A 27,785-nucleotide genomic window follows, 5' to 3' on the forward strand; every position below is an offset into this window, starting at 1 on the left:
ATATGTAATGTTTATTTTGGTTGTACTATTGTATTTGGAAGACTCTGAAATTCGACCATAATTATCTTTGATATCATTTGGCAGAATTAAAAATGAACAAAAAGTTCAATCATGACATTTTACAAAAGTACATTGCTTATTTCGCAATTAAAGGGTTGTATAAAATAATGAAAAAAAATGAATTGCAGTTTTGTAAAGTTAGAAACAATTTCTAAAGAAAACAAAAAAAACTAAAAATAAAAAAAAAAACAAATACCAATATAGTTGTGTTGAATAAGAGCTATAAGAAAGGACCAAATTGCCCTTTTTGTCATCTATTCTTTTAATTGCACCAGATCAGACACCATTAAAAATTAAAAGAATACAACTTATTTTAACAGAATAGTATGATAAATAAATGAAAAGAATACAACTTTGTCTAACATTGCATAACGAAAGTACATTACTACAACATGCAGTTTATGTTATAACATGTCATCCACCATTACAGTAAAAAACTAGAAAAAAAATAACTTTGAGTTATAACAATATTACACCAGAATAGTTTGATGGTATAATATCGTAAAAAAATATTAAGGAAAGTACATCGTCATTTTTTGTCATTTTCTTATTCTCCACGTAACGCTAGGATGAAGGTTTCGCATTTCCCTTCTACAAACAAAAATAATGATCATTAAATGTTAAAAGAAGGAAAAATATTATCGCTACAAATGTAATTCATGACATTAAGAAACACATACCGTACGTATAACAATACCATGACAATCAGTACGAAAATAATCATTTTCCTTCTGCAAACTCAAGTGTGTCTACACGTGGCAATATATTATCATTCTGAGGAACTACGGTACTAAATTCTTCATCTACATCTTCATATGTATCTCTGTAATTTTTGGGAGGTGTATTGAACACAATAGACATTTTTTGATCGAGTGGGTCTGTGACATAAAATACTTGTTATGCTGGTGAGGCCAATATGAAGGGATCACCTTTATGGCCTAATCTTTTTAGTTCAACTAGTGTGTACCCCAATTTATCCCTTTTAACCCCATTTCTATTGTCAACCCAATCACACATGAAAATTGGAATTCATTTAAAATGATAATCTAGTACCCATATCTCTTGTAAAACACCATAATAAGTGTTTTTGGCATATGTTACAACTTCTTTACTGATGTGTGTGTCAGTTGCAACGACACTAACCCCACTGTTTTGGTAAACTTTACCTTCACGAACTTTTGTACGAAAAGTATATCCATTGATAGCATATACATCGTATTTAATAATGTTCTTATTGGGTCCATGTGAAATCCGTCTCATTGTCTCTGTTATACTTTCTCTACAGCCCCCTAACTCTCTCTCTCTCTACCTGAATTGTAATTAGATAATGAATTTAAGATATAAAGAAATAGATAACAAAAAACACAACATATATGAAATGAATATACCTCCTTTCGTAACCAATGACCAAATGTATTATTGTGCTCTTGTTTTAGATGTGCCTTTCATTTAGTAGGGTGTTGATGTTGTAAAAATCCATGTGTCGTCTGTCAATACGTTAATGTTAATATTATAACAAAAAAAACATACATGTAAAAAAACTTACTTGATATACGGGAGTACTTCAGATGTATTTTAGAATACAAAGAAATGTGTTTTTCGGAATAGTTCGGCGGAAACTTCTACCGATTTAGCAACTGATAGAGGAGTACCGTCCGTAATAGATCTACTATCTACACCTATCTGAATTCCACATGTGTTATGATTGTCAGGGGGAATACCAACATTATCCATCTTTTTGAGGAATTCACTAAAAAACTCAATCGTCTCTTCTGCAACATTTTCTTCTGCAATGCATCCTTCTGGTCTATTTTTCTTTCGCACGTGCCCCTTAATAACCTTCATAAACCTTTCAAACAGGTACATCCATCTAAAGAATATCGGACCGCATAATTTTACTTCCCTAGTTAGATGAACGGTTAAATGAATCATCACATCAAAAAATGATAGTGGAAAGTGTTTCTCAAGAAGGCATAAGGTTACACATAATTCCTCTTGCAACTTATCGAGCTCATCCAGTATGATTTCTTTGCTACATATTGATTTGAAAAAGAAACAAAACCTTGTAATAGCAACTCTGGTGGGTGGCTGCATAATAGATCGAATTGCTATGGGCAAAAATTGTTGCATGAGCATGTGATAGTCATGTGATTTTAGTCCGATCAACTTCCTATCCTTCAGACTCACCAAACAAGAAAAATTAGAACAATACCCTTGAGGAACCCTTAAGTTGTATAAAGTCTCACAGAATTTGTCTTTTTCCTCTTTTGTCAATGTACAACCTGCTACGGGAAGTGTTGTGTTGTTCCCTTCTATCTTAGGATGCAGCTCTGGTTTTAAACCATAATGAACCAAATCCAATCGAGCTTTATAACCATCTTTCGTCTTCCCGGGAACGTTCAACACAGTTCCGGTTAAACTCTCGCCCACGTTCTTTTCGACATGCATAAAATCTATATAATGTGGAATTAAATTGTCGCGCCAATACCTTAGTTGTCTATACCATATATTGAATTTCTTATAGTATGTATTATTTTGCTGGCCAACATCTGAAGTACCCACTTTCCGTGATTTTCTCTTTTTTTTATTTATCTTCCCACCTCTTCCACTTGTAGATTGTTGGATTTCTGCCTCCTTGCCCTTAGACACCTTTCCCTATTTATTAATTATAAATTTGACCCTGTTATATACTTCCTCCCCATTCATAGGTTCTGGAGAGGGTGAGAACTCTTGTTGTCCATTGAATGCCTTTTTTGTCTTCTGAACGGGTGATCATACGGTAGAAATCGTCTATGACCAACATAACTCTGCTTTTTCGATTCAGGGAGTCTAATGCAATGTGTTTCTTCGCCACACACAACACAACCTTGAAATCCGCTGTATGGACAACCACTTAATGTACCTAGAGGAGGATAATCATTAATAGTCCATAACACTACTGCACGTAGTTTAAACTGCTCTTGTGCATATGCATCGTATGTTTCAACTCCAATATCAAATAATAATTGCAGATCATCAATAAAAGGTTCTAGGAACACATCAATATCGTTTCCTGGTGTTCCTGAAATCAATAACGAAAGCATGATGAACTTTCTCTTCATACACAACCATGGTGGAAGGTTGTAAATGATAGTTAAAATAGGCTACACACTATGACTCCTATTTCCTCTATTCACATCGACCCTGTCAGCCGAAATGCCTAGCCGCAAATTTCTTGGCTTGCTAGCAAAGTCAGGATATTTGTCATCAATGGCAGCCCATGCTGGTGAATCAGCTGGGTGACTTAAAACACCAATATCCACCTTTCTGTCTGTTGCGTGCCATGTTAAATATTTTGCAGTAGTCTTAGACTGAAAAAGTCGTTTCAAGCGCGGAATAATTGGAAAGTACCACAAAACTTTTGCAGGAATATTTTTGTAAATTTTATTTTTTTGATAATCGACCTTCCATCTTGATTTACCACAAGTAGGACATGCTTCCATGTCTGTGTATTCGTTTCTGTAAAGTATACAGTTGTTGACACATGCATGTATCTTAGTATACCCTGAACCCAGTGCCTTGAACGCTTTTTTGGCCTCGTATGTACTACTGTACATTTCGTTACCTTCTGGTAACATATTTTTGATCAAAACCAATAATTCTGTAAAGCACTTATCTGATACTCCATACTTACTCTTTAAGTTGAGTAATTGTATGACTGCAGATAATTATGTGAAATTAGGACACCCTTTATGTAGGGGCTTCTCGGCATCTTCAATCAGTTCTCTAAACTTCTCAGGGTTCCCAATAAAATTTTCTTCTACAGCTTCCACCATCTCTACTGTTTCTGCAGCATCTGCTGGCATTTCTGTGTTCATGGTCGTCGAATCAACAACGTATGACGTGTCCATCTCAAAATTATGTTCATATATATAATTTATGGGTGGTTCCTCTGTTTCTCCATGCTTATTCCAATTCGTGTATGTTTGAGCAATTCCATTCCTGAATAGGTGATCATCTACCACATCCACCGAATGAGATATGTGGTTTACACATTTGACACATGGACATGGAATTCTTATCTTTTTTTTTGGTATCTACAGCATCCATATTTTTAGAAATCTTGTAATTATGTACTGCATATTTCAAAAATTCTGCAACACCCTTTACATACGTTTATGATGTTCTGTAGGCTCTCATCCAAGACTTATCCATATTTAGTTTATAACAGCATCAACAAGCAATATATGTTTCCTGTTCATTGAAGCATTTTAACAAACAGTTGGTGTGCATAAACGAAAAAGATCACATTACAATTAAATCCAATAACTGGAAACCAAATACTTGTTAATTGAAGAATATATAATGAAACATGACCAAACGAAATAGCAAAGATTAATATTCTGAAGGTAATTGTTTTTTATGTCCCTGTATAAATTAAGGTAGTATGTGTACCTGTATGAATTTCATGTTGAAGTATCAATTCGTGGTTGAAGTATAAACGTAGTTGCAATGCGTTTGTAGTAAGCAGAGAATGATTCGATGGGAATGCATATAGTCTAAAAATTCATATCTACGCAATAGGTGTGGATGATCAAGGATATATCGAGAAAAAACAAAAAAAAAGAGAAAAAATTTGTTCCTAATGGGGTTCGAACCCATGACATTCCAAAATATACCTTTAACTACATTTACACTTACCAACTGGGGTGTCTTACTGTTTGTAAGTTATTAGTTTACGAAAAAAACATAACAATAAACTAAAAGAGAAACATTTGCCGAAAATACCCCTGCTTCCTCTAGAACTGATCTAAGATAACCACATTTACCATCAATCATACTTTCCTCATTTGAGACAATATACTTAATTGTGGTTGCACATTGTTTTTAATTACCCTTCACAATTGGAAATAAAAACAAATGTCAAAAATACCCATGATTCTTCTGACACTCTTATTGTTTAATTGTAGTTATGCACATCATATATGTATCCAAGATAAACTTATTTTTTTTTCTATCAATACTATGATGATGCATACCCTTAGATGATGTTTCCTTTTTCTTTTCATTATATATACTAAATGACCATTATACCCTTATATCTCAAATACAGTTTTAATGGGAAATTATAACATTTTCTTTCTTTTATGATAAAAACAATTAATTGATGGATATACCCTTGCTTTAGCATAATCTCCATATGTTGATAACAAACATGGGACAAACTAAATAATCTAACCAATAACTTACCTCTAAAGTGGAAATAAGTTGAAAAGTACATTGCTTTGTTTACAAAACAATACAGCAAAACAGGGACAATACTATGATGATACATACCCTTAGATGATGTTTCCTTTTTCTTTTCATTATATATACTGAATGACCATTATACCCTTATATCTTAAACACAGTTTCAATGGGAAATTATAACATTTTCTTTCTTTTATGATTAAAACAATTAATTGACGGATATACCCCTGCTTTAGCATAATCTCCATATGTTGATAACAAACATGGGACAAACTAAATAATCTAACCAATAACTTACCTCTAAAGTGGAAATAAGTTTAAAATTACATTGCTTTGTTTACAAAACAATGCAGCAAAACAGGGACAATACTGACTCAGTTATAAGTATGAAACACAATATAAATAACAACATAAAATTATAATTATAATTAATTCCCATTTTGCCCCTAAGACAGTTATAATCAAAACAACATCATATTGCTTACAAAAAAGAGTTTCATATGTACTCTATATTAAACACAAAATGGAGTACAACATAGGTCCCCTACACTATATTTTTCCATGCTATCACATTCTCCTTTGCCATGTCCATTGCATCTTCCATTTTTTCTCTTGGAATGGTCATGTTTAGCATATGCCTGATGTATTCTATTACATCATCAACTGTTGCCATTGGGTGTTCTGTTACAAACAGATGAATAAGCCTCTCAACTCTTTTGGATGGTGAGTTCATCAAAAAGTAGGGGAAATTGGTTGGAACAAATACAGGCCTATGTTCAACATATAGATGTTCAATCTCTCGGAATTGGTGTTCCCTAACAATCATCTTGAAAGTTCCCAAACAATCATGATTCAGAACTGGAATCATTGACAACCCACAGTTTACTTCGGTTGGCATATGATACCAGTTACCCATAGTTGTATACCCCAAGCTTTTCGAAAAACGACCAAGCATCTCCATGTTCAGCAAGTCGATGTTGACATATGAAATAAAGTTAACTTTTGTCGTTTGATATGACTTAACTGGATAGTCTGTAAAAAACCCACCATGTACAACTCTAATGGTGAATCTCTTATCGTTTGCTTTCCCGTACTCTACTAATGGTGTGTTTTGCGGTGGTTCACTGCTTACACTCCAGAGTTGGAATCTCGGATTTGCCCATGGATCATCATTCATCTTTGTTTCCATTGATCGTCGGAGTTGTTTTCATAGATGAGGAGCAAATAATAGAAGTTATCGTATGTTGGTAATGAAGATGTCAGAATGACGATTTTGATATAAGGGGAGGCTTTAAATGGATCGTCATTCGGAGCTGAAGGGACATCGACGCAGGCCATCACTTCTGATTAATAGCAGGCTACAGGGGAGGTGCAATTTGAACGACGGCTGTGATAATGATTATCGATATTGTGTTATACATTAATATATTATTTACATTAATATATATAATATTAAATAAGTGTAACATCCATACTTGCTTTGTTTCTATTATTACCATACAAAATATAAATTTATATATAAATTAATTATAAATATATAAAATCATTTTTTAAATTAATATGGGTATGGTTTGGGACCAAATTGGGTTTCTAATACGGGTATGGGTTGCAGGTGGTCGGGTGTTGGTACGGGTTGATCCTCATTAGGTCATGTAGGGGTGTTGGTAATGGTTTGGGACCAAATTGGGTTTCTAATACGGGTATGGTTTCCAGGTGGTCGGGTGTTGGTAATGGTTGACCATCATTAGGTCATATAGGGGTGTTGGTAATGGTTTCGGACCAAATTGGGTTTCTAATACGGGTATGGTTTCCAGGTGGTCGAGTGTTGGTAATGGTTGACCAACATTACGTCATGTAGGGGTATTGGTAATGGTTTGGGAGCAAATTGGGTTTCTAATACGGGTATGGGTTGCAAGTGGTCGGGTGTTGGTACGGGTTGACCAACATTAGGTCATGTAGGGGTGTTGGTAATGGTTTGGGACCAAATTGGGTTTCTAATACGCGTATGGGTTGCAGGTGGTCGGGTGTTGGTACGGATTGACCAACATTAGGTCATGTAGGGGTGTTGGTAATGGTTTGGGACCAAATTGGGTTTCTAATACGAGTATGGTTTCCAGGTGGTCGGGTGTTGGTAATGGTTGACCATCATTAGGTCATGTAGGAGTGTTGGTAATGGTTTGGGACGAAATTGGGTTTCTAATACGGGTATGGTTTCCAGGTGGTCGGGGGTTGGTAATGGTTGACCAACATTAGGTCATGTAGGGGTGTTGGTAATGGTTTGGGACCAAATTGGGTTTCTAATACGGGTATGGGTTGCAGGTGGTCGGGTGTTGGTACGGGTTGACCAACATTAGGTCATGTAGGGGTGTTGGTAATGGTTTGGGACCAAATTGGGTTTCTAATACGGGTATGGGTTGCAGGTGGTCGGGTGTTGGTACGGGTTGACCAACATTAGGTCATGTAGGGGTGTTGGTAATGGTTTGGGACCATATTGGGTTTCTAATATGGGTATGGTTTCCAGGTGGTCGGGTGTTGGTAATGGTTGACCAACATTAGGTCATGTAGGGGTGTTGGTAATGGTTTGGGACCAAATTGGGTTTTTAATATGGGCATGGGTTGCAGGTGGTCGGGTGTTGGTACGGGTTGACCAACATTAGGTCATGTAGGGGTGTTGGTAATGGTTTGGGACCAAATTGGGTTTCTAATACGGGTGTGGGTTGCAGGTGGTCGGGTGTTGGTACGGGTTGACCAACATTAGGTCATGTAGGGGTGTTGGTAATGGTTTGGGACCAAATTGGGTTTCTAATACGGGTATGGTTTCCAGGTGGTCGGGTGTTGGTAATGGTTGACCAACATTAGGTCATGTAGGGATGTTGGTAATGGTTTGGGACCAAATTGGGTTTTTAATATGGGTATGGGTTGCAGGTGGTCGGGTGTTGGTACGGTTTGACCAACATTAGGTCATGTAGGGGTGTTGGTAATGGTTTCAGACCAAATTGGGTTTCTAATACGGGTATGGGTTGCAGGTGGTCGGGTGTTGGTACGGGTTGACCAACATTAGGTCATATAGGGGTGTTGGTAATGGTTTGGGACCACATTGGGTTTCTAATACGGGTATGGTTTCCAGGTGGTCGGGTGTTGGTAATGGTTGACCATCATTAGGTCATGTATGGGTGTTGGTAATGGTTTGGGACCAAATTGGGTTTCTAATATGGGTATGGTTTCCAGGTGGTCGGGTGTTGGTAATGGTTGACCATCATTAGGTCATGTATGGGTGTTGGTAATGGTTTGGGACCAAGTTGGGTTTCTAATATGGGTACGGGTTTAGGACCGAAATGGGTTTATAGTCGGTGTATGGATTTTTTTTCTAACTTAATATAAAATAAAATAAAAAATCTTAACAAAGTGTTCACACGGAAAAATTAGTAAGCTAACTAGACCTTTATCTTATTTTCGTTTTATTATACTATTATCCCATTGTATATACATAATTAAATGTTAAATATTTTTTATTTCCAATAGTGATATAGTTATATCCTAACGTAAAATTGTTAATTTACAAGGACCAACGTTGTAACATTTCTATTTAAATCTAATAACTCGTAATAATATTTCAAAAGCCAAAACATGTTTCCAAACCACGATTTATGCTTCTCATCGTGTGACTTCACTATCAGATCAAAATTTGGAAAAAATTTGAATTCGTTAATCAAAATTAAGCAAATATAATGGGAGGCAAACATTTTTTCCATTTTGTTTTGGGCTCCAAATCAACGCGGGAAGTATTCATCTATCTCACCGCCAAAACTATGAAGATCAATCCATCAGATGAAGGAAAATCCGGTAAATTTGGTAACCACCCTCAAATTAGGACGTACTAACAATGTATTATTTAAAAGACTTTGATTTTTTCAACCATTGTGTGGTTTTTCTCTAGGTTATATCGATCCCACTTGGATTATATTTCAGTTCATCATTCGACAACATTCATCACGCATTTCTACTGTAAGTATATTCTCTGTATATGGTGTCAATGTTATTGATTGTATTGATTAGGGGATTATACATAAAACATAAATTTTTTGATTCTTCATATTACTGTGCTTGTTGCACACCAACTGTTCGATGAAATGTGTATGTGAAATTTTGTATGTAATATAAGTTAGTCATACTTTTTATTAAACATACAAATAATCAAACTTAATTCATATGTTTCATGTCAACAGATGAATCATGGAGGTGAACAATGAACAACATGAGGATATGCTTGACTATGATATGGAATATGAGCAAGATGATGGAATACAATTTTATGAATCGGACACAGAAGATGGTGAAAATAATGACATTGACTACAATAGCCATTCAGATTCGGAAGAAGAAATGCAAAGCAAAGTTCCTACAAGGTCACCTAGGAAGAGGGGACTGACTCGATTGTCAAAGCTGAAGACCGAGTATGTCAATTCTGGTGGTAGAAAAAAACGTGTGAAGTTTGATGAATTTGGTAAGTTTACAGGGAAGAATAATGCAGTGTTTGTTAGTTATTTGGGAGATCTTGTCCGCGAGAAGGTGGGATTAAGTGCTCTTTGCTGGAAGAAAGTAAAACCGGAAGTGAAGGACAAACTTTGGGAAGAGATTACAGTAAATATTTTTTTCACTCTTTTTAACTGCATCTTATATTTTATTTACAAATCATGTATGAAATACTAACAAATTCATTATTGTTTCATTTTAGCGCTATTTTAAAGTTGATGAAACTGGAAAAAGATTTGTGATGAATAGGCTTGGTATCCTTCTACGAAACTTCAGAAGGAAATTGTATGTAGCTTACATCAAGCCACATCTAGGGAATTCCAAAAAGCTTGGAGAAATCCCTGCTCGATATCGGGCAATAATTACTGAAAAAGATGATTGGAACAAATTTGTGACATATACGCAATCTGAGGAGTTTAATGTTACAACTTTTTCCCAAAACTTCTTCATTTATTTATCATAAAATTACCAAAAAGTGCTTGACAAATCTTTTTTTTTTAGACAAGTTGTGTCACAAAAGACAGTCAAAGCGCGCAAGATGTCAAAGTACGCTCATCAGATGGGACAAAGGGGGTATACTACTCTTAGGCGGAAGTTGGTAAGCTTTGTTTTTAGCTATATGATCCATTATATTACCTTCATAGTATGCTACTTAACAGAATTTTATTTTATATTGTTTACAATTTAATTTTTTTATCAAGATTGAAGAGAAAGTGATTTCAAAGGAAGAAATGCCCCCTAAGGTCAATTATGTGGTGTAAAGGACGTCAAAGTAAAGGAGTATTTAAGGATGAAGATGTTAAACTCATGGCGGATAAACTAGTAACTTCAATAAACTTTTTTATTACTATTACTATAAAGATTTTAATTAGTTTTATTAGGACAATAATTATTAATATTTTGTGTGCTAGATGGAACAAGAAAAGCAGATAAAAGAAGGACAAGTTAATGTTGAACCAGGCACGGATGCCATGACCTTAGTTTTTGGCAAGGAAAATGGAGGATTTTTAAAGGGTGTTGGCACAGGAGTCACTTACAACATATATTTCAATGTTCCTCGTAGCAAAGGATCATCTAAGGAAGAAATTAAAGATCTTAAGGTTGCACTGCATAATGGAAAACTTGAGCTTGAGAAAAAAGATGTTGAACTCAAGGCTTTGTTTACAAAGGTTAATGAACAAGATCAAACACTAAAGCTAGTTTTGGCTCATCTTAATGCAAAAGGAGCTAACTTTCAAAATCTGTCTCATACTGGTGTAAGTAATCTTATTAACAACATGCATTTTCAATCTTACTTGTAAATTGCATTTTTTTTAGACATTTTCCATGTTTCTTTATATTTGCTAGGGTATTTCAAGTGACAAGATTGTTGAAAGTAGTGAAACAACTCCTGTTAGTTTCAAAACCAAGCAACCATCAGAACCTGTAACACCAGTATGTTATCATTTTATAAGATAATCATTGATATACTTTTTTTGATACTAATTTCTGTTTTTTCACTTGGGACTTTAATTTATTTAGATTATTGCAAAACCCACCAAGAAACAAGTTCAAACCAACTCTACAACTGCAACTCCCGATACACAATTGATTTTCATGAAATCTGCAACAGTAGTTTATACTTACTTTACAGTTTTCAACACTTTTAATTTATCTTTTATATTAAAATATAATTTTACATATATGTCTTAAACCTTTATATTAGGCAAATACAAAACCCACCAGAAAAGATGTTGACTCTAAGACTGTCACTATCAATCCTGACATACCAACAGTTTCACCAAATAAACCCCTTCACCAGGTAAGTGTTTTTTACATGTTGAATATACATTTCTGTCTTTTTTTCTGGTTATAATATTACTTATCATTGTAGCCAATCAAGTGTACTCTATCACATCCATATAAATGGAACATCGTTGCTCGTGGTACAATTCACTTATCATCAGAAAGACAATTCATTCATGGAGTTCCTCTACACGATGATTGCTATAGAGTTTCCATTGATGAAGTGGTAATAAAACAAGCATTTCTACCCCATAAAACTGGAGAATTCACATTAGTTGAGGATGCATATAAAAGTTTTGTTCCATGACCAAAATACCTTGTGCAACCCGAGTCAAAGGTTTGTTTAATTATGTTCACTACTTTCTGCATTACACTTTATTTTCTTCATTAAGTAGTATACTAAGGTTTTGATGTACTCAATTTTTTTTGTTTCAATGTTGTTGTTATAGGTACCAGAAATTATATCACATCAAGAACATCAACATCAAAACTCAAAGAAAAGGAAACCAACTTACATCTCATCGGATGCCCTTCTCAAGAAGACAAGGAGCAATACAAATAAGAAGAATGTCTAGTTATGTTTAGGTTTTGGTTTATGATGTGTTTGATTTTTTTACCATTATTTAAATTATTGAAATTAGAACAATTTTCTTTTTTTTTTTGGTATTTTAATTAGGAATTTAATGTATGGATTTGGATTTTAATTATTAGTAATATCAAATTATGAATTTTACTTTTGTTTCATATTGTTGAGTTTGGTTACTTTAATTTAAATTATTTTGATGTGTCTAAAATTGTATAAAAAGTAACAATAAATATTAAATTAAAGAGGCTTTAATATAAATTTGGCCATGTTTTATTGGTTTTCAATGTCTCTATAATTATACAATGGTTACTTTACATCATATTTTAACGTGTGGCTAAATGGTTAACAATAGATACCATAATTGATTGTTGTTGTGACGAAATACTAGCAAATCGTCACTTATAAATTTAATTATATGTGTCCATTTACCTAACATGGTCATGTTCACCGTAATTATATGTATCTAAAATATACCCAATAGTCTTATTACGATACCGAATAGTCCTTAATTTTAACAAAATGTGTGTCTTTATAATAGTTATGATTGTATTTCACTTAATTATGTGTCTCTGTACGATAAGCTATAGTCACAAAAATTGATTGTTTTTTGTGACTAATTATTAGCAATTCGTCACTTATGGAATTAATTATATGTGTCCATTTACCAAACATGGTCATGCTCAGCGTAATTACATGTTTACAAAAGATACACAATAGTTTTAACAAAAATTAAACTGTGTGATAATATAAAAGAAAACAACTACACTAAAACATCATGAATGTCGCAAGTTAGTGATATACAGTCACCACAGTTACTAAATAAATGTGTCTATTGACGGTTTAACGCTACAATATTGGATATTTATGGAAAACATTTCCGTACAAATTTGCCACACTTTTATAATACGACCACATGTTTTCATCTCATACGGACACTACATTTTAAAGTGACCATAAGACCCATACGATGGTGTCACCTTCCGTCACACTTTCAGTGAAAAAATAAAATGTCACTATATGCATATGGTCACACTTTTTTTGGTGTGACTGTAAGTAATTTCTCTTGTAGTGTGAATGGCAGGTGAAATCCTTATCTGTGATCCAACATCCTAACATCGCACCGCCCGACGTTTCCGTCGATAGGTCGGGGTGTGACAGGCATGGTGTCATCGCTATAGCCGAAGGAGAGAAAGGTAGAAAAAAATGCAAAGAGGAAAGATGGGCAAAAACGCCTCTAATTGTGCTAGGCTTTAGCAATGACACGACCGTTAATGGCAACGAAAAGCCTTAGTGGCAAAATTTAAATCGTATTAGCGGCGACATACCAGAAAACTGGAAAGAAAAATAGGCATTTTGGGGGTTATTAGCGGCGACATTGTCGCTGCTATTGCTATCGACAATAATGCATTGGGAGGGACGGTCGTTCGATCTACCAAGCTAATCAATGATTATGGTTATGAGCACAAGGATCATGGATCAAGGCAATAACAACGACACCTTTAGATCGGTGGGTATGGTACCTCCTTTTACCATACATTTGGCGTGCCAAATCAGCGCCACGTTATTTTTCTCTCCCTCCCTCATCCCACAAAATTGATAGGAAATAGTATCACACCTCATCATATTTTTTTCCTTTTCTTTTTAATTAAATGAAATTTAATTATATAAAATTAATATAAAAAAATGTAATTTGAAACGAAACCATTTCATTAATTAAAAAAAACATACTAAAAAAAGACATAACTAAACAAACATATTTGAAACATTGTAGAATAGTACATCACACCTAATCATAGTCGTTCATAACGTTATTATATTTCTCGCTAAAATCATCTACAAACATCTCCGATTCGTCATTTGTATCGTCGAAGAAATTCTCATAAAAATCATTGATAACGAAATTTACTTGAGCATTGAAGACATGTCTTGTGCTTTGAAATGTGAAGTAAAAATGTGTATTTATAATAGAAAAAAAATAAAAAAATATTATGAAAACTATCCGTTTAAAAACGGTCACAAAAGAGGTGCGGTGAGATACTATTGCGCGGTGGCTTTACCGCACTATAGCACTACTGGACGGTGCCGTGTACTCGTGTTAAACGTACTACTGCGGTGACACATCACCCACCGTGGTTTGCGGTTTATGCCACTCCGACCGGACTTACCGACGACGCCAAGTATTAGCTATTGCCTTGATTTCTTGCGGTGAAAGTGATGTGTTTATTAAAATTAATTTTGTTTTCTTTGAAATGTATTTATATTTAGAAATTTGGAAATTTGTTGCTTAATAGCCACTAGGAGGATGTTTCTCGGAATATTTGAATTTCGCATTGGATTTCCAACGAAATTCGTAATTAATTTTGTAAAAATAAATTTTACGGTTACTTTATTGAAAATCTATAAACTATTTTTGACGAATTTTTATTATTTTCACTTCTTTAAAACAGTTAGTGGATAATTCATAATTGTTTATTTTGAACAACCGCAACTCCAACTTTAATCAGCACATCAGATCAGTCACTATCCGGAAGGAATATGATCAAAACACGTTATCCTTCTGACCTTTTTCAATCACAGTATACGGGATGCTTTGTTTGTTTAAACAAGTTGACTTTAATATTAACCAATTGAACATAAAGTTGGACGCATACAATGCTAATTTAATGCGCAAAAGTTATATATGCGCCACCCTCTATCTCTTCTTCCATATTAATCTTTCTTTTTCTTTTATCAAGGTGCCTGATGGCTATCATTGTTGTCTTGGTTGTATTCTTGTTAATCGAGCCCGGAATTTCACAGTTGAATGGCGATGAAAACATTAATGGCAACGCACCCGTAAGATCATTCTGTGGTCCTAATCCTCCAATTATTCTCTCAAGTTTTATCAACAATCGGAACTCAACCCTTACTCAACTCAGAAGTCAATTATCTAGCACTGGCGTATTTTATTCAAGGGCACAGAGTTTAAGTGACGGGGACTCCGTTTTTGGCGACGCCCAGTGCAGGCAGTACCTCTCCGAAGCTCAGTGCGTTGCCTGTTTTAATTCTTGTGTATCTCAACTCGTGCCTTGCATAACTGGCAATGGTGCTTATGCTTTCTCTGATAACTGCTTTGTCAGGTAAACTTTTATCTTATTACAATTGAATGATTAAGTAAACGAAGGTAAGCTAATTATGTGTGCTGCAACATGATTCACATCATCCATGTCATGAAAAAGAATTATACTGTATACTCGTAATTAATTATTTGTTCGTTATGAAGCTTCAGAATAACAAACACTGCACGTTTTAGCTTTTTGTATAATATCGCCAAAACCTGGTATCATCACTCATTTCATCTCTGGTCTTTTTTGTTTTTCCCGATAGTTGATTGTTTATAATGAAGTCCAGTTTACATCTAATTTATATCTTATTTTAATGTCTAAGCTGAAAAAACAAAGTAGCCCATGCATGGACCTCAAGTTGGAATAAGTTTTTCTTCTCGTTTTCATATCTGAAATACCATGCATTAAACTAAACAAAAACATCATTTGGATAAAATCTAATGGAAATTTTGAACCGAATAGCAAGTGAGCTATTTTCCTTTTGTCCCATAATGGTAGGGTGAAAAAACATTTATGAAAATTTGAGGGCTCTATACTAGGTCCACCGACGGTTTCCTCATTGGTCTCGTTTGTGTGGCTGCGAAAGTAATAGTTCAATACTTTGCTCTAAAATAATAATGAATTAATGATGAGCACGTGATGGGTATAGCAAGTTGTTATTTGTTTATAATACTAACTAGTAAAGAACCCGCGGCTACGCTGCTTTTGGGGTAATATGGAAAAAAATCGGCAAACTTTAAAAAATATGTGCTGAAATTGTAAATCACCATAAATAGGGGAGAAAGTCGACAACCCCTAAAATTAGATGTCAAAAGTGTACAACGAAAAGAAGGGACATTGGTGGAGAAAATCCAAAAATGTTGTGGCAATAATGTTCAAGTTGTCAAAGTTGGGAAAATATGGTGGCAAAATTTTAAAGGAAGTTTTCTGTGTTTTTTATGTCAAAATGTAAAAGTTTTGACTACAATGATGAAAAGTGTCAAGTTCATTAAAGATTTGTGGCAAAAACACCAAAATGTAAAACCTTTGACTGCAAGGACTAAAAGTGTCAAAGTCATTAAAGATTGTGGCAAAAACCTTAAGGCACAAAAACTTAATTAAAAGGCAAAAATGTAAAAATTTTGACTTTAGGGACTAAAAGTGTCAAATTCAGTAAACTTTTGTGGCAAAAAGCTAAAGCCTAAAAATGTACTATTCCTAAGCTCCTTTGGATTTAATATATATATATATATAATTAATCCCGTGCATATTTAATTTATATCTTATTTTAATATCTATTCTGAAAAACATTGTAGCCCATTGCCTCAAGCTAGGATGAATTTTTTCTTTTGGTAATTTTCATATCTTGAAATACCATACTTAATGTCATTATCTTAAATAATAATTTCTTTACGTTTGTAAACGGTAATATACTTTATTAGTTTTTCCATGTTACTGAATAATCATTTATTATATAAATGTTACTACTAATTAAGTTCACAAATGAGATTCTAAAAATTATTATATATATTTGTTATTAAGGTATGAGAACTATCCCAATTACTACAATGACCCATCTGCGGTGGAGCAGATCACCTTCCTTCCACTTGACATATGTGGGAATCAGTCGGCATCTCAGACGTCAAGTTTTAGTGAAGCTGTTGATGAGTTGTTATCAGATATTAGAGTTGCTACTCCGAGAGCCCCTAACTGGTATGTAGCATCCACCAGACAAGTCTCAAATGAAAATGCAACAGTGTACGCCATTGCACAGTGTGTTGAAAATACAAGCCGGACTATTTGCCAAGACTGCTTGAATAGAGCACATAGTAATCTATATAACTGTCTTCCTAATACAGAAGGAAGGTTTATTGATCAGGGGTGTTTCGCAAGATATTCAATCACTCCATTTTTCAGTGATAATCAGACAATTGATATCACAAATCTACTAAAAGGTGAGGTATTTCTTTTTATTCCTTTCATTTTGTTATTGCCATGCATCATAATTACCTGAAATTTTAAATTGAAATAGTTTCATAATTGGTTAGTTTGTAACGATTGTATTATTCTATATTACAGAAAAAAAGTCAAATAAGGTACCCGTAATTGCTGGAGCAGTTGGGGGTGTAGGCCTCTTCTTTCTTGTTATTGCTTTGGGATTATATTATCTTATGTGGAAGAAGTCTAAGAGGACTGAAGAAGGTAATTCATGTATATATGTACGTATCTGACGTATTAGCATTTGACCAATCCCATGGAAATTAAAGAATTTTAAATAAATGTAGCTGACAACACTTGTGTCACATACTACTTCCTGAAATATACTTTTTATATGAAATATTATGTTGAGTTTCTTATGTTTTTACGTGAACCATGTGATATTTTAGATGCACCAGTGTTCAAGGGGGCAGTCAACTACAATTATAAACATTTGCAGCTGGCAACCAATAATTTCAGTGAAGAGAATAGTATAGGGAGAGGTGGATTTGGTGAAGTATTCAAGGTAATGAATTAGAGCCAATTATATCATGTATTGCAAAATATAATTAACAAGAATAGCAAAATATATAAGATAATATACAAAGAAAGGGGACTATACTTTCTGCATTATTCTGTACTTCAGGTAATTAACTGCACAGATACTTAATTATTACTATGGATAATAGTCTATTGTATGGGTTAATAGGCAATTCATGAGGATAATCAAGTTCTAGCAGTGAAGAAACTAGAAGTTCGTGATGCAAGAGCAAAACTAGAATTTGAAAATGAAATCTTTCTTATAAGTCAAATTCATCATCGAAATCTTCTACGTCTTCTAGGATGGTCAAGTGAAGGATCCAATCTACTACTTGTCCTGGAATACATGTCGAATGGTAGTCTTGACAGCTTCCTATGGGGTAATTAAGCTATCTTTAAATATGAGGATTCACATGAAAATATAAATACGCAAAACATTTGCTAAACTTAAATATATTGCCATTGCACATAGGTCCGAAAAGGGGGACTTTGAACTGGAAACAACGATATGACATTATAGTAGGGATAGTCAGGGGTCTCGCTCATCTACACAATGAATGCCATGTAAAAATCATTCATAGAGATATAAAATCAAGCAACATTCTCCTTGATGACCATTTTCAAGCTAAAATAGCAGATTTTGGTTTGGCAAAGTTTCAACCCGATGATCAAAGTCATGTTGTCACAAAGTTTGCGGGGACATTGTAAGTATGATTTACAATACATTTGTTCTACATTCCATATTATGCATCTAATCTGACTTTTTTAATTTTTACTATGTATAACAATAACAGGGGCTATACAGCACCAGAATATGCACGTCATGGTCTTTTATCAGATAAAGTTGACACTTTCAGCCTTGGTATAGTGATTCTTGAAATCATTAGTGGCCAAAGGTGTAATGACGTGAACATTGATGGACCTATAACCGAGTACCTCATCGAACATGTGAGATATAAAATTAATACTTTTTCCTTTTTATATTTCCTTAACATAAAATAGTACCAAAGAGTTGCCATTTTAGTTTTCACATGGTACCTCAAGATGGTTTTGTAATTGATAATTCTTTCCACACCAACATACATATATATTTTCTCTGTTGCTCTGATATTCTCATGAATTATTTTCATGACAAAAATTCATTGGTTGCAATTGGTGGCAGGCATGGAAGTTGTATGAGAATAAGGAACATATGAAGTTAGTTGATGAGACAATGGACGCGAGAAAATATGAAGAAGAACATTTGATGAAAATCATTGAGATTGCTTTGTTGTGCACTCAGTCACCGGCTATTAATAGACCAACCATGTCTGAAGTGCTTTTGATGCTTCAAGATGGCCAATCATTGGGGGAGAGACAACTAACCAGACCTACCTACATTGATCACAATCGGAGGATCCATATAGGCTCTATAAAGAATTCCATCGCCACTGGTGATCTTTTCCAAAAGCAAAAGGGAACAGAGACGAATGAACATGTACGCATTAATAAAGCAGATGACCAACTAGATGTAATGGAGAAGGGGACCAAGGTTGCAAATATTTGGTAAATTTTTTTAGTTAATGTGTTCACATTTTTTTCTGTATATATATATCATGCGAGGAATAAAGTACAATATGTAGGAATAGAATAGCTTAGACAAGGAAACTTTTGTGGTATGTACGGCTATTATTGTGTTTGTAATTTTGGTAGTCCCATGATGGACGGAATCACCGATCATAGCTAAATGATTGTTGTGCTAGTTTGGTTTAATTAGTGAGAAATTAAATATCTTTTTACTTTTGTTCCTACAAATCCTCTACCCAATTAAATGATAACATGTTTGTAATTTTGGTAGTCCCATGATTGACGGGTCTCATGTTTGAATCTTTTTGCTTACATTTCATTCATTTTATTTTGGAAACTAACATATCTCACATCACTCATGGATGAAACTCAACAACTTTCCTCTCTTATATAAGCTCTACCATCCTCTTGCTTCATATTAACTCTACCCTTTGAGTCCAATATCGGTTGGGAGATCAAAACTTCAGCAAACTTCATTTTTATATAAGTGATTAGCTGAGATGCATTAAGAAATAGTTTGGGATTTAGTTTAAGTTATAAAACTGAAGGACCTAAATTTTTTTGTTTGCTTAGAGTCTCCAAATTGGTTGAGCCGCCCTGCTAGCTCGAAGAGGTGTATCAGTGACATCTACCTTATGTCCCTTCTGATACAAGAATGAAGAAGTTGTTGATCATTTTAATCCGAATTGTTTTGTCGCTAACATGGGTGTGGAAGTGGCTCCTTGGTGGACTTGTTGGCTTTTTTAATTCGAGCTACTCGCAAAATTCAAAGGCTTTAAAACTCGTTGGTACATTTTTTTGGAACGACGATTTTAGTCATTTGGAAATCTAAAAACGAGGTTATCTTCAGAAAGGAGGAACTTAACTAGAAAAAATTGGTGGATCACATTAAAGTTTGCTTATTCTTTTGGGTTAAACATAAATGCAAAATGTATAACATCGATTGAATGGATTGGAGTATTTCCCCTTTCAAAACACGTAATCTGTAACTTTGTGTTTTGCTAGCTTCTTGCTAGCTTTTGCGATCGTTTTTTATAAATCTTTCGTCGTTCTAAAAAATCTATAAAATGTAGTCATCTATGATTGTTTACTCACTCTAACGCTCTTAGCTCCCCTCAAGTTAGATTATGTTTGACAAATAATAATAATAATAACTAGAAAAGATTCCCCGGCGTTGCCGAGGTCGGAAGGTATTGCTTTGTAAAGTAAAGTAGCATGTTGGTTGCTTTTTGTCCGTTAATGTGAGGGTAATTTGGTCTTTTCAGGTAGTAGGGACTGAATTTGTCACCATGGGTAAACCATATGGACCATTTATGTAATTTTGGCGATGGTGGTGGTGGTGGTGATGGCAGATGGTGGGTGGGTTTATGGTATTGGGTGGGTATTTTCTAATAAATAAAACATTAATTTAAAACCAAAAAGAGAATGTTAAATCTGGTAAACCATAGGGACCAATCGTGTAATTTTGTCTAACAATATTAATAATAATGATGAGAGACCATTTCTGCCAAAAGACTAAATACTAATAATATGTAATAAAAGGCGAGAGTTATGAAAAATTCAAACCAAAGTGAAAGGGTTGTTTGTGAACAAAAGCATAAAGATGAAGGGTCAATGTTGTAAGTTGGAGGACCAAAATTGACAAAAAGGGTGCCACTTTACTGTTAAAACTTTTCATAACTTTAATATATATGTATATATATATATATATATATATATATATATATATATATATATATATATATATATATAATCAAACCATGGGTAAACCATATGGACCATTTATGTAATTTTGGCGGTGGTGGTGGTGGTGATGACAGATGGTGGGTGGATTTATGGTATTGGGTGAGTATTTTCTAATAAATAAAACATTAATTTAAAACCAAAAAGAGAATGTTAAATCTGGTAAACCACAGGGACCAATCGTGTAATTTTGTCTAATAATAATAATAATAATAATGATGGACCATTTCTGCCAAAAGACTAAATACTAATAATATGTAATAAAAGGCGAGGGTTATGAAAAATTCAAACCAAAGTGAAAGGGTTGTTTGTGAACAAAAGCATAAAGATGAAGGGTCAATGTTGTAAATTGGAGGACCAAAATTGACAAAAAATGTGCCACTTTACTGTTAAAACTTTTTATATCTTTAATATATAATAATAATAATAATAATAATAATAATAAAAGCTTTTTGCACAAAAAAAAAATGTAAGACAAAAATGCAAAATTAGTCTATGTGGTTTTTTCATTTTATGTGTTTAAAGTCTAAACTTTTGAAAATTTGCAAATTTAGTAATTTTCAACAAGTTTTGTTGTAGTTTTGGTCCCTCATCTGTCAACTTTAACAGTTTAACTGTTAACTTTTTTTAAATAACAATTTTTACCCTCAGAGACCATTTATGCATATATTCTTTTTAATTTTATTAAATTATTATATATTAATAAATACTATTTAAAATATATAATATTTATATACTAATAAATATTATTTTATAAGATATCTCCAGAAAAGTCCCAATATTTTGGGCAAATTTTTAATAAAGTCCTAAATTTTATTTTTTGAATAAAAAAGTCATGACTTTTTCACATTTTGAATAGAAAAGCCCAAGAAACTGGCTAATTTATTCACTTTAGCCCTTTTTGACCTGTTCAGCAGGTCATTTGACCAAATTGTTAATTTTTCGAAAATAATGAGACTTTTTTGCAGATTTCGTCAAAATTTTTATGTAATGTATAAACATATTTTTTACATATCTATATCTATTTTTACGTATTTTTGTAATTTTTATGTTTTTATATGTATATATTTATGTATTTTAAATGTATAAACATATATTTTTTACTTATTTATATGTATTTTTCACCATTTTACATATTTTTTATGTATTTTTATGTGTTATTTTTTTTTAAGTATTATGTATTTTTATATATTTTTACATATTTATGTATTTTTTTTAAGCTTTTTATATAGATGTTTATGTATTTTAAATATATAACCGTGTTTTTTACGTATTTATATATATATATTTAAGTATTTTACATATTTTTTATGTATTACGTATTTATGTATTTTTTTAAACACGTAAAAATAATACAATTAAACATTTAATATACATAAAAATACATAAACAACTATATAAGAAAACTAAAAAAGTATACATAAATACGCAAAAATACATATAAATACATATTACATAAAAACACATAAAAACACACAAAAGATATATAAAATACTTAAAAAATACATATAAATACGTAAAACAATACGTCTATACATTTAAAATATTGAGATTTTTCTGGAGATATCCCACATTTTATTATTTTATTAATATATTTTAATTAATTTTTAAAATTTTTTATGTTATCGGATTTTTATATATTAATAACTATTATGTCTAATATATAATATTTACATATTAATAAATATTATTTTGTTTGATTATTATATTCTTTTAGTTAAATTTTTTATTGGAGTAATTCTTTTTAATTGGATTATTATATATTCATAAATATTATTTTTAATATATAATATTTATATCCTAATAAATATTACATTATTAGATTATTAATTTTTTTAGTTAATTTTTTTAATTCCTCTTTATTTTGGATTAATTATTTTTTATTGGATTATCACTTTTAATTTATTATTTTCTTTATATAATAAAAGTTATTTTGTTGTATTATTAATTTATTTTTAATGTATAATACTAATTTTTTTTAATTTTGTAACATCCCAAAAACCATAGTGAAATTTCTTTGATTTTCAATGTCATTTTCATAAAAACCATGTAACAATCAACCATTGTTTTCCCAAAAATATCATAACAAATTAGAGGATAAAAACATCTCTCAAAATCATATAAAAAACAATAGGATGATGTGTACGATCAAGCCTTCCTCCGGTCATTTGAAGTACATGAAACATTGAAATCCACAACTATAAACACTACAAGAAAAACGCGATTTTGCTAGGGAAGGTCGCTATGGAACGTATTTTCGTTGTTAATCTGCAATGGATCGTGCTATGGAATGTCGTTCCATAGCAATGTTGCTACCACATTGTCTATGGATTTTATTTCTGGTAGTGAGAATGGGACTTGCTAGGGTAAATGCTACCGACTCCATATCTGTTGGTATTATGCTACCGATAGTTCTATGGAACAAAAATTCGTAGCAATTTTCCAACGACATTTGTTACGAAATCACTTTCCGTTGTACTGCTGCTATGGAATTAATTATCGCGGTTAGTATGCAACGGAGTTTGTGACGGAAACCAACTTCATAGTTGATTTTCTATGTAAGTATCATTTGTAGGTATTTTGCTAGGGAATTCTGCTATGGAATATGATTTCATTTGCTTGTTTTTTTATGGAACAAAACGTGTAGCTAATTTGTGACGGCATTTGTTGGGATTTTGTATGCTTAATTAATTTTCTTATTCTATGGTTGAATTATTATTATGATCAATGGAATTTGTAAGATATGGTTTGAATGAAATGTTTTTGAATTGGTCATATGTGGCATAAACTAATGGCTAAATATGTAAAAATGAATTATAAAAGTAGATATTACTGGCAAGCGGACTCGAACTTAAGCTTATGCTAGAAAAGGGCGCGGTTAAGCCAGTTGTGCTAATCAAGTTGTGTATAATTTCTTGAAAAACATAGTATATAATGACTAATTAACCATATAATTTTATTAGAACTCAGGCCCTATTTTTTCTGGGGCATGTGCGGTTGCACCTCTTGCACACCCTTAAAACCGGGCATGTTAAAGTATATAATCTATGTAGATTATTTTCCTTAATAACGAATTCATTACAAACTTATTTTTAATTCCATTAACTGTACTTCATCACAAAAATAACATGGGTTTTACGTATACTTCATCACACTCAAACAACATAGCAAGCAAACATTACTAAAATGCCATTTTAACGGAATGATGTAAACATAAAACCAAAATAAAATTATAGTAGTATACAACTTCATATACAATACAATATGAACACTAATATTCAATGTCCAATCTATTATCAACCATTTATATTTTTAAGAAATATACAAAACCTACCATACTCCACATACCAACGACAAACCATGCAATATCTTTGTTGATCCTTATCCTCCTCATGGCCTATTGCAAATGCACCTTTAACATAATGATATGGGTCTTCACATTGGAATGTGATGTTATTCGTTGTAAGTATATGAACAACATCAACAGCCCGCAACAACTCTTTGGCACTATCAACAACACCCGTGTTCTCCCCATCATCTGGAACTGCCCAGCCAAAATAGGCATTAAATAATTGTAAACCTACACATTAAAATATCCATCAATTAATCCGATATATCCTTTTCAATACAACAGTAAATATTATACAACACAACACAACTAAATATGAACCCCAAACTACAAATATGCTTTAATTAACTATATATAATTTAATTTACATATATACTGATGAGAATAAAGTTCTCTAAGATCGATAGATTCAAACAGATATCAATAAGATAATAACAAGAAACAAAAAACGATTAACACCACGATGAATCAAACAAGTGCCGAATGATTAATATGCTCCACCTCAGAAGAATTCAATGAGAATTGCTACTGTAGAGGTGTGCTAGGGTTACAGTACAAGATCCGTAAAATAATAATCAAGAAGCTTTTTTTAATATAATGAATGCATGCACTATATATATACTAAACCCTAAAACAAAACATGGCTGGACAGGCCCAGACCGAGTATACAAATGGACCGAAGAGCTAAGCCCAAAGACGCAACCTCTTAGACTCAACAATCTCCCCCTTTACGTCAATTGGGGCGAGAGATCAAGTTGGTTGAGCAAGAGTGCTTTTCTTCACCGTCTTGAATATCTTCGGTATGATAGCAAGAAGAGTTTGGCGAAAAGAAATGTACAACCGAAGCATATCCGTAAAGTTCCTCTTATCATTCTCACGGTTCTGTTTACACTTGTGTATAATGTCAAGAATGTGCTCCAAACATGTAGTGGAGAACAGGTGTTTATCGTCGAGAGAGAACACAAATTTTTGACCTTCGTCTCGAGTGAACATAACAGTGTGATATTTTGAATCAATTTTGCCCATCTGCATTTTGTTCACATTGCCACTCTTGCCAATCAGTTTGACAATTGGCTTCTTCCTTAAGACGCTTGCAATCTCTTGATCCATCCTTGCAACCTCCATGATGTAAGAGGCTAACATTCTCTAGATATGATTGATAATCGGCTCATACTGTTGTTGATCAGTCGGAAAAATGTTGTTGAGAAGGATCCAATCAAGTGGATTCAGAATCGGTAGATCGGTCGGTGAGATCATATGGACTGAATTGTCTGATCCTCGGGTTACTTTGAATTTGACATTTAAGAACGAACCCGCAGGAATCGGTTTCAAAACCTTAACCGATGTAATCTTTTGAGCACTCCATGTCAGGTATTGTGGTTGAGAGAATTCAAGATAGTAATTGATGAGATCTCGATCAACCTTCGGATCAGGAGAAGGAACGTTGGCAATAGAATCGAAACAGTGAAACACAAAGGCTTTTCGGGTGATAGGCATGTCAAATTGAGAATCCTTTGTATTCTCACAGTCAAAAGAAACAATTGGTTCAAGCCAATGAGTGCTAGGGGACTCAATTGCTTCCTTGATCAATTTCTCCAATGACCACAATGGAAAGAGAGCTTGTCTACAAACCAAAGTGTCATGAGCATCTTTCTCTCTTTTCTCCCTTTCTTCTTTAGTTTCCCCTTCTTTATCAGTCTGACCCATAATACCCTTCGCTTTGTCCTTCACACTATGACCCGAAGCTTCATTACCCTTCGGTTTAGTGGTGACTTTTGTAGAAGATTGTTTGGGAGGATTTTGCAGATCTTGTCCCCCTTGTTACGGAGTAACAATCGGCTCCGTAACACCCTCAATTCGGCTCAAGATTTCGAGAGCAGGAAGTAACTTCTCAGTTAAGTGGTTTCGAACTGAGAGAGTTAGAACCGAATCATGGGCATTGACCAGATTGGAGAGAATAGCGAAGACATCAGAAACACATCTTTTGATGACGGCTCGCTCCGACTTAAGGGAATCAATCTCCTTATGCGCCTGGGTTAGCTGAACAGACTGAACTTCAAACAAATTAGTTTTATGAGCAAGTTCATCCATAATTTTGTTCTCCATCGCAAGGTCAGCTTGAAGTTTGTCAAGAAGAGTAGTGATAGAGGACAGAAGAGTGGTTTGATCGGCTTGAAGACTAGTTCGCACTGAATCAAATTTGTCTTTCTCAGCCTGAAGAGATTTGGAAAGCGACTCAATGGCAGTGTTAACCTTGTTGGCATTAGTGTCTGCAGCTTCTTTAAGAGAATCCAGAAGAAGCTTGGCATCTGAAATTAATGTGGCTACGTCTTCTGATGCTTTCTTACAAGACAAAGTGGAGGCATCCACAGCCTTGGTTGCCTTCTGGATAGATTCATCATGCTCTTTGAGGGATGTTTCAATTAGGGCTCGAACAGAAGTATCCGAGTAAGCTGATGTGAAGGTAGAGGAAGATGAAGCGAGCAACTTGTCAAGTTTTTCATTTAGATCCTTTAAGTGTCGCTTTGTAAGAGGAGCATCATCATCATCATCATCATCATCATCATCATCATCACTTAGAACTCGATAAGGGCTGTAGTAATATGATTCAAATTCATCATCTTCTCCTCCAAGAACTGGGAAAGAGTCTGTGGAAGGGGATGGGGAAATGGGTTTAGAAATGACAGGGGTTTCGGTTCCTGAGGTAAGCACCCCGTATCAGATACGTTGACACGACCCTGAGGTTTGGGTGGGATGGTTGTTGTTGAAGTTGCTTGAATGAAGATTGGTGGAGGGAGAGGTGCAGTGGAGGTAGGTTGAGAAGAAACAGGTGGTGGAAGTGGTGCAATGGAAATAGGTACTGTAGTATGAGATGGAGAAGGAGGAGGAGTTGGAATACAGTCATTAAGTTGTACCTCGGGAGATGGAGAACGTGGAGGCGTATCTCCTCTCGGTGATCCTTCAAGGTGAGCATCTTTACCTTCGGCTGATTTCTCTTGATCGTGATCGGAAGGAACATAATCTGAATCACTAGGCGAAGGTGTCTTCGGTTTCCTTGCCATCTTCTTCACCTTTCGCTTCTTTGGTGCAGAAGGAGCTGCTTGTTCGGCCTTACGCTTTTTGGGCGTGGAGGCTTTGGAGGATTGACCTTCTTTCTCTGGCTTCTTCCCACGTTTTGCTGGCCTGTCAGCTTCATCAAGGGATTTCTGCATCTCGGGAGTGAGTTGTCTCGGTCCAGAAAAAGGAAGCTTTTTGTATTCCTGGATGACCTTGCTTTCGGCAGAGACACACCGATACATGGACTCTGGAATGGAACCAACAAACAAGAATTTGG

At 33.9% G+C, this 27,785-nt stretch overlaps 2 protein-coding genes across 2 annotated transcripts; one reads left to right on the forward strand and one right to left on the reverse strand.

The window, feature by feature from the left end:
- Positions 1-1,635: 1,635 nt before the first annotated feature.
- LOC145158136 (uncharacterized) lies at positions 1,636-3,656 on the reverse strand. Its single transcript, XM_079077071.1, has 3 exons — positions 3,212-3,656; positions 2,862-3,121; positions 1,636-2,715 (listed from the first exon to the last, which is right to left on the reverse strand). The coding sequence occupies exons 1-3, from the start codon at positions 3,654-3,656 to the stop codon at positions 1,636-1,638; spliced, it is 1,785 nt and encodes a 594-aa protein (XP_078933197.1).
- An 11,214-nt stretch (positions 3,657-14,870) lies between these two features.
- On the forward strand, positions 14,871-19,573 carry LOC145160010 (cysteine-rich receptor-like protein kinase 2). The gene is made up of 8 exons (XM_079079067.1): positions 14,871-15,312; positions 16,819-17,231; positions 17,356-17,478; positions 17,664-17,779; positions 17,963-18,173; positions 18,266-18,497; positions 18,588-18,741; positions 18,956-19,573. Exons 1-8 carry the CDS (start codon positions 14,936-14,938, stop codon positions 19,340-19,342), a joined length of 2,013 nt encoding a protein of 670 aa, XP_078935193.1. The 5' UTR covers positions 14,871-14,935; the 3' UTR covers positions 19,343-19,573.
- The last annotated feature ends 8,212 nt before the right edge of the window (positions 19,574-27,785 follow it).

This window comes from Lactuca virosa, chromosome 2 (assembly GCF_052849685.1).
Source record: "Lactuca virosa cultivar CGN04683 chromosome 2, Lactuca_virosa_CGN04683_v6, whole genome shotgun sequence".
Lineage (NCBI taxonomy): Eukaryota > Viridiplantae > Streptophyta > Magnoliopsida > Asterales > Asteraceae > Lactuca > Lactuca virosa.

Bases quoted from the DNA above. Each gene is read 5' to 3' on its own strand.
- LOC145158136 (XM_079077071.1), bottom strand. From the start codon at position 3,656: ATGTACAGTAGTACATACGAGGCCAAAAAAGCGTTCAAGGCACTGGGT. The intron at 3,122-3,211 runs GTGTGTAGCCTA...TATTGATTTCAG, and splicing joins TAGAGGAAATAGGAGTCATA to GAACACCAGGAAACGATATT. The intron at 2,716-2,861 runs GTTGGTCATAGA...ATTAATAAATAG, and splicing joins AATCGAAAAAGCAGAGTTAT to GGAAAGGTGTCTAAGGGCAA.
- LOC145160010 (XM_079079067.1), top strand. From the start codon at position 14,936: ATGGCTATCATTGTTGTCTTGGTTGTATTCTTGTTAATCGAGCCCGGA. The intron at 18,174-18,265 runs GTAATTAAGCTA...CATTGCACATAG, and splicing joins TCTTGACAGCTTCCTATGGG to GTCCGAAAAGGGGGACTTTG. The intron at 18,498-18,587 runs GTAAGTATGATT...TAACAATAACAG, and splicing joins ACAAAGTTTGCGGGGACATT to GGGCTATACAGCACCAGAAT.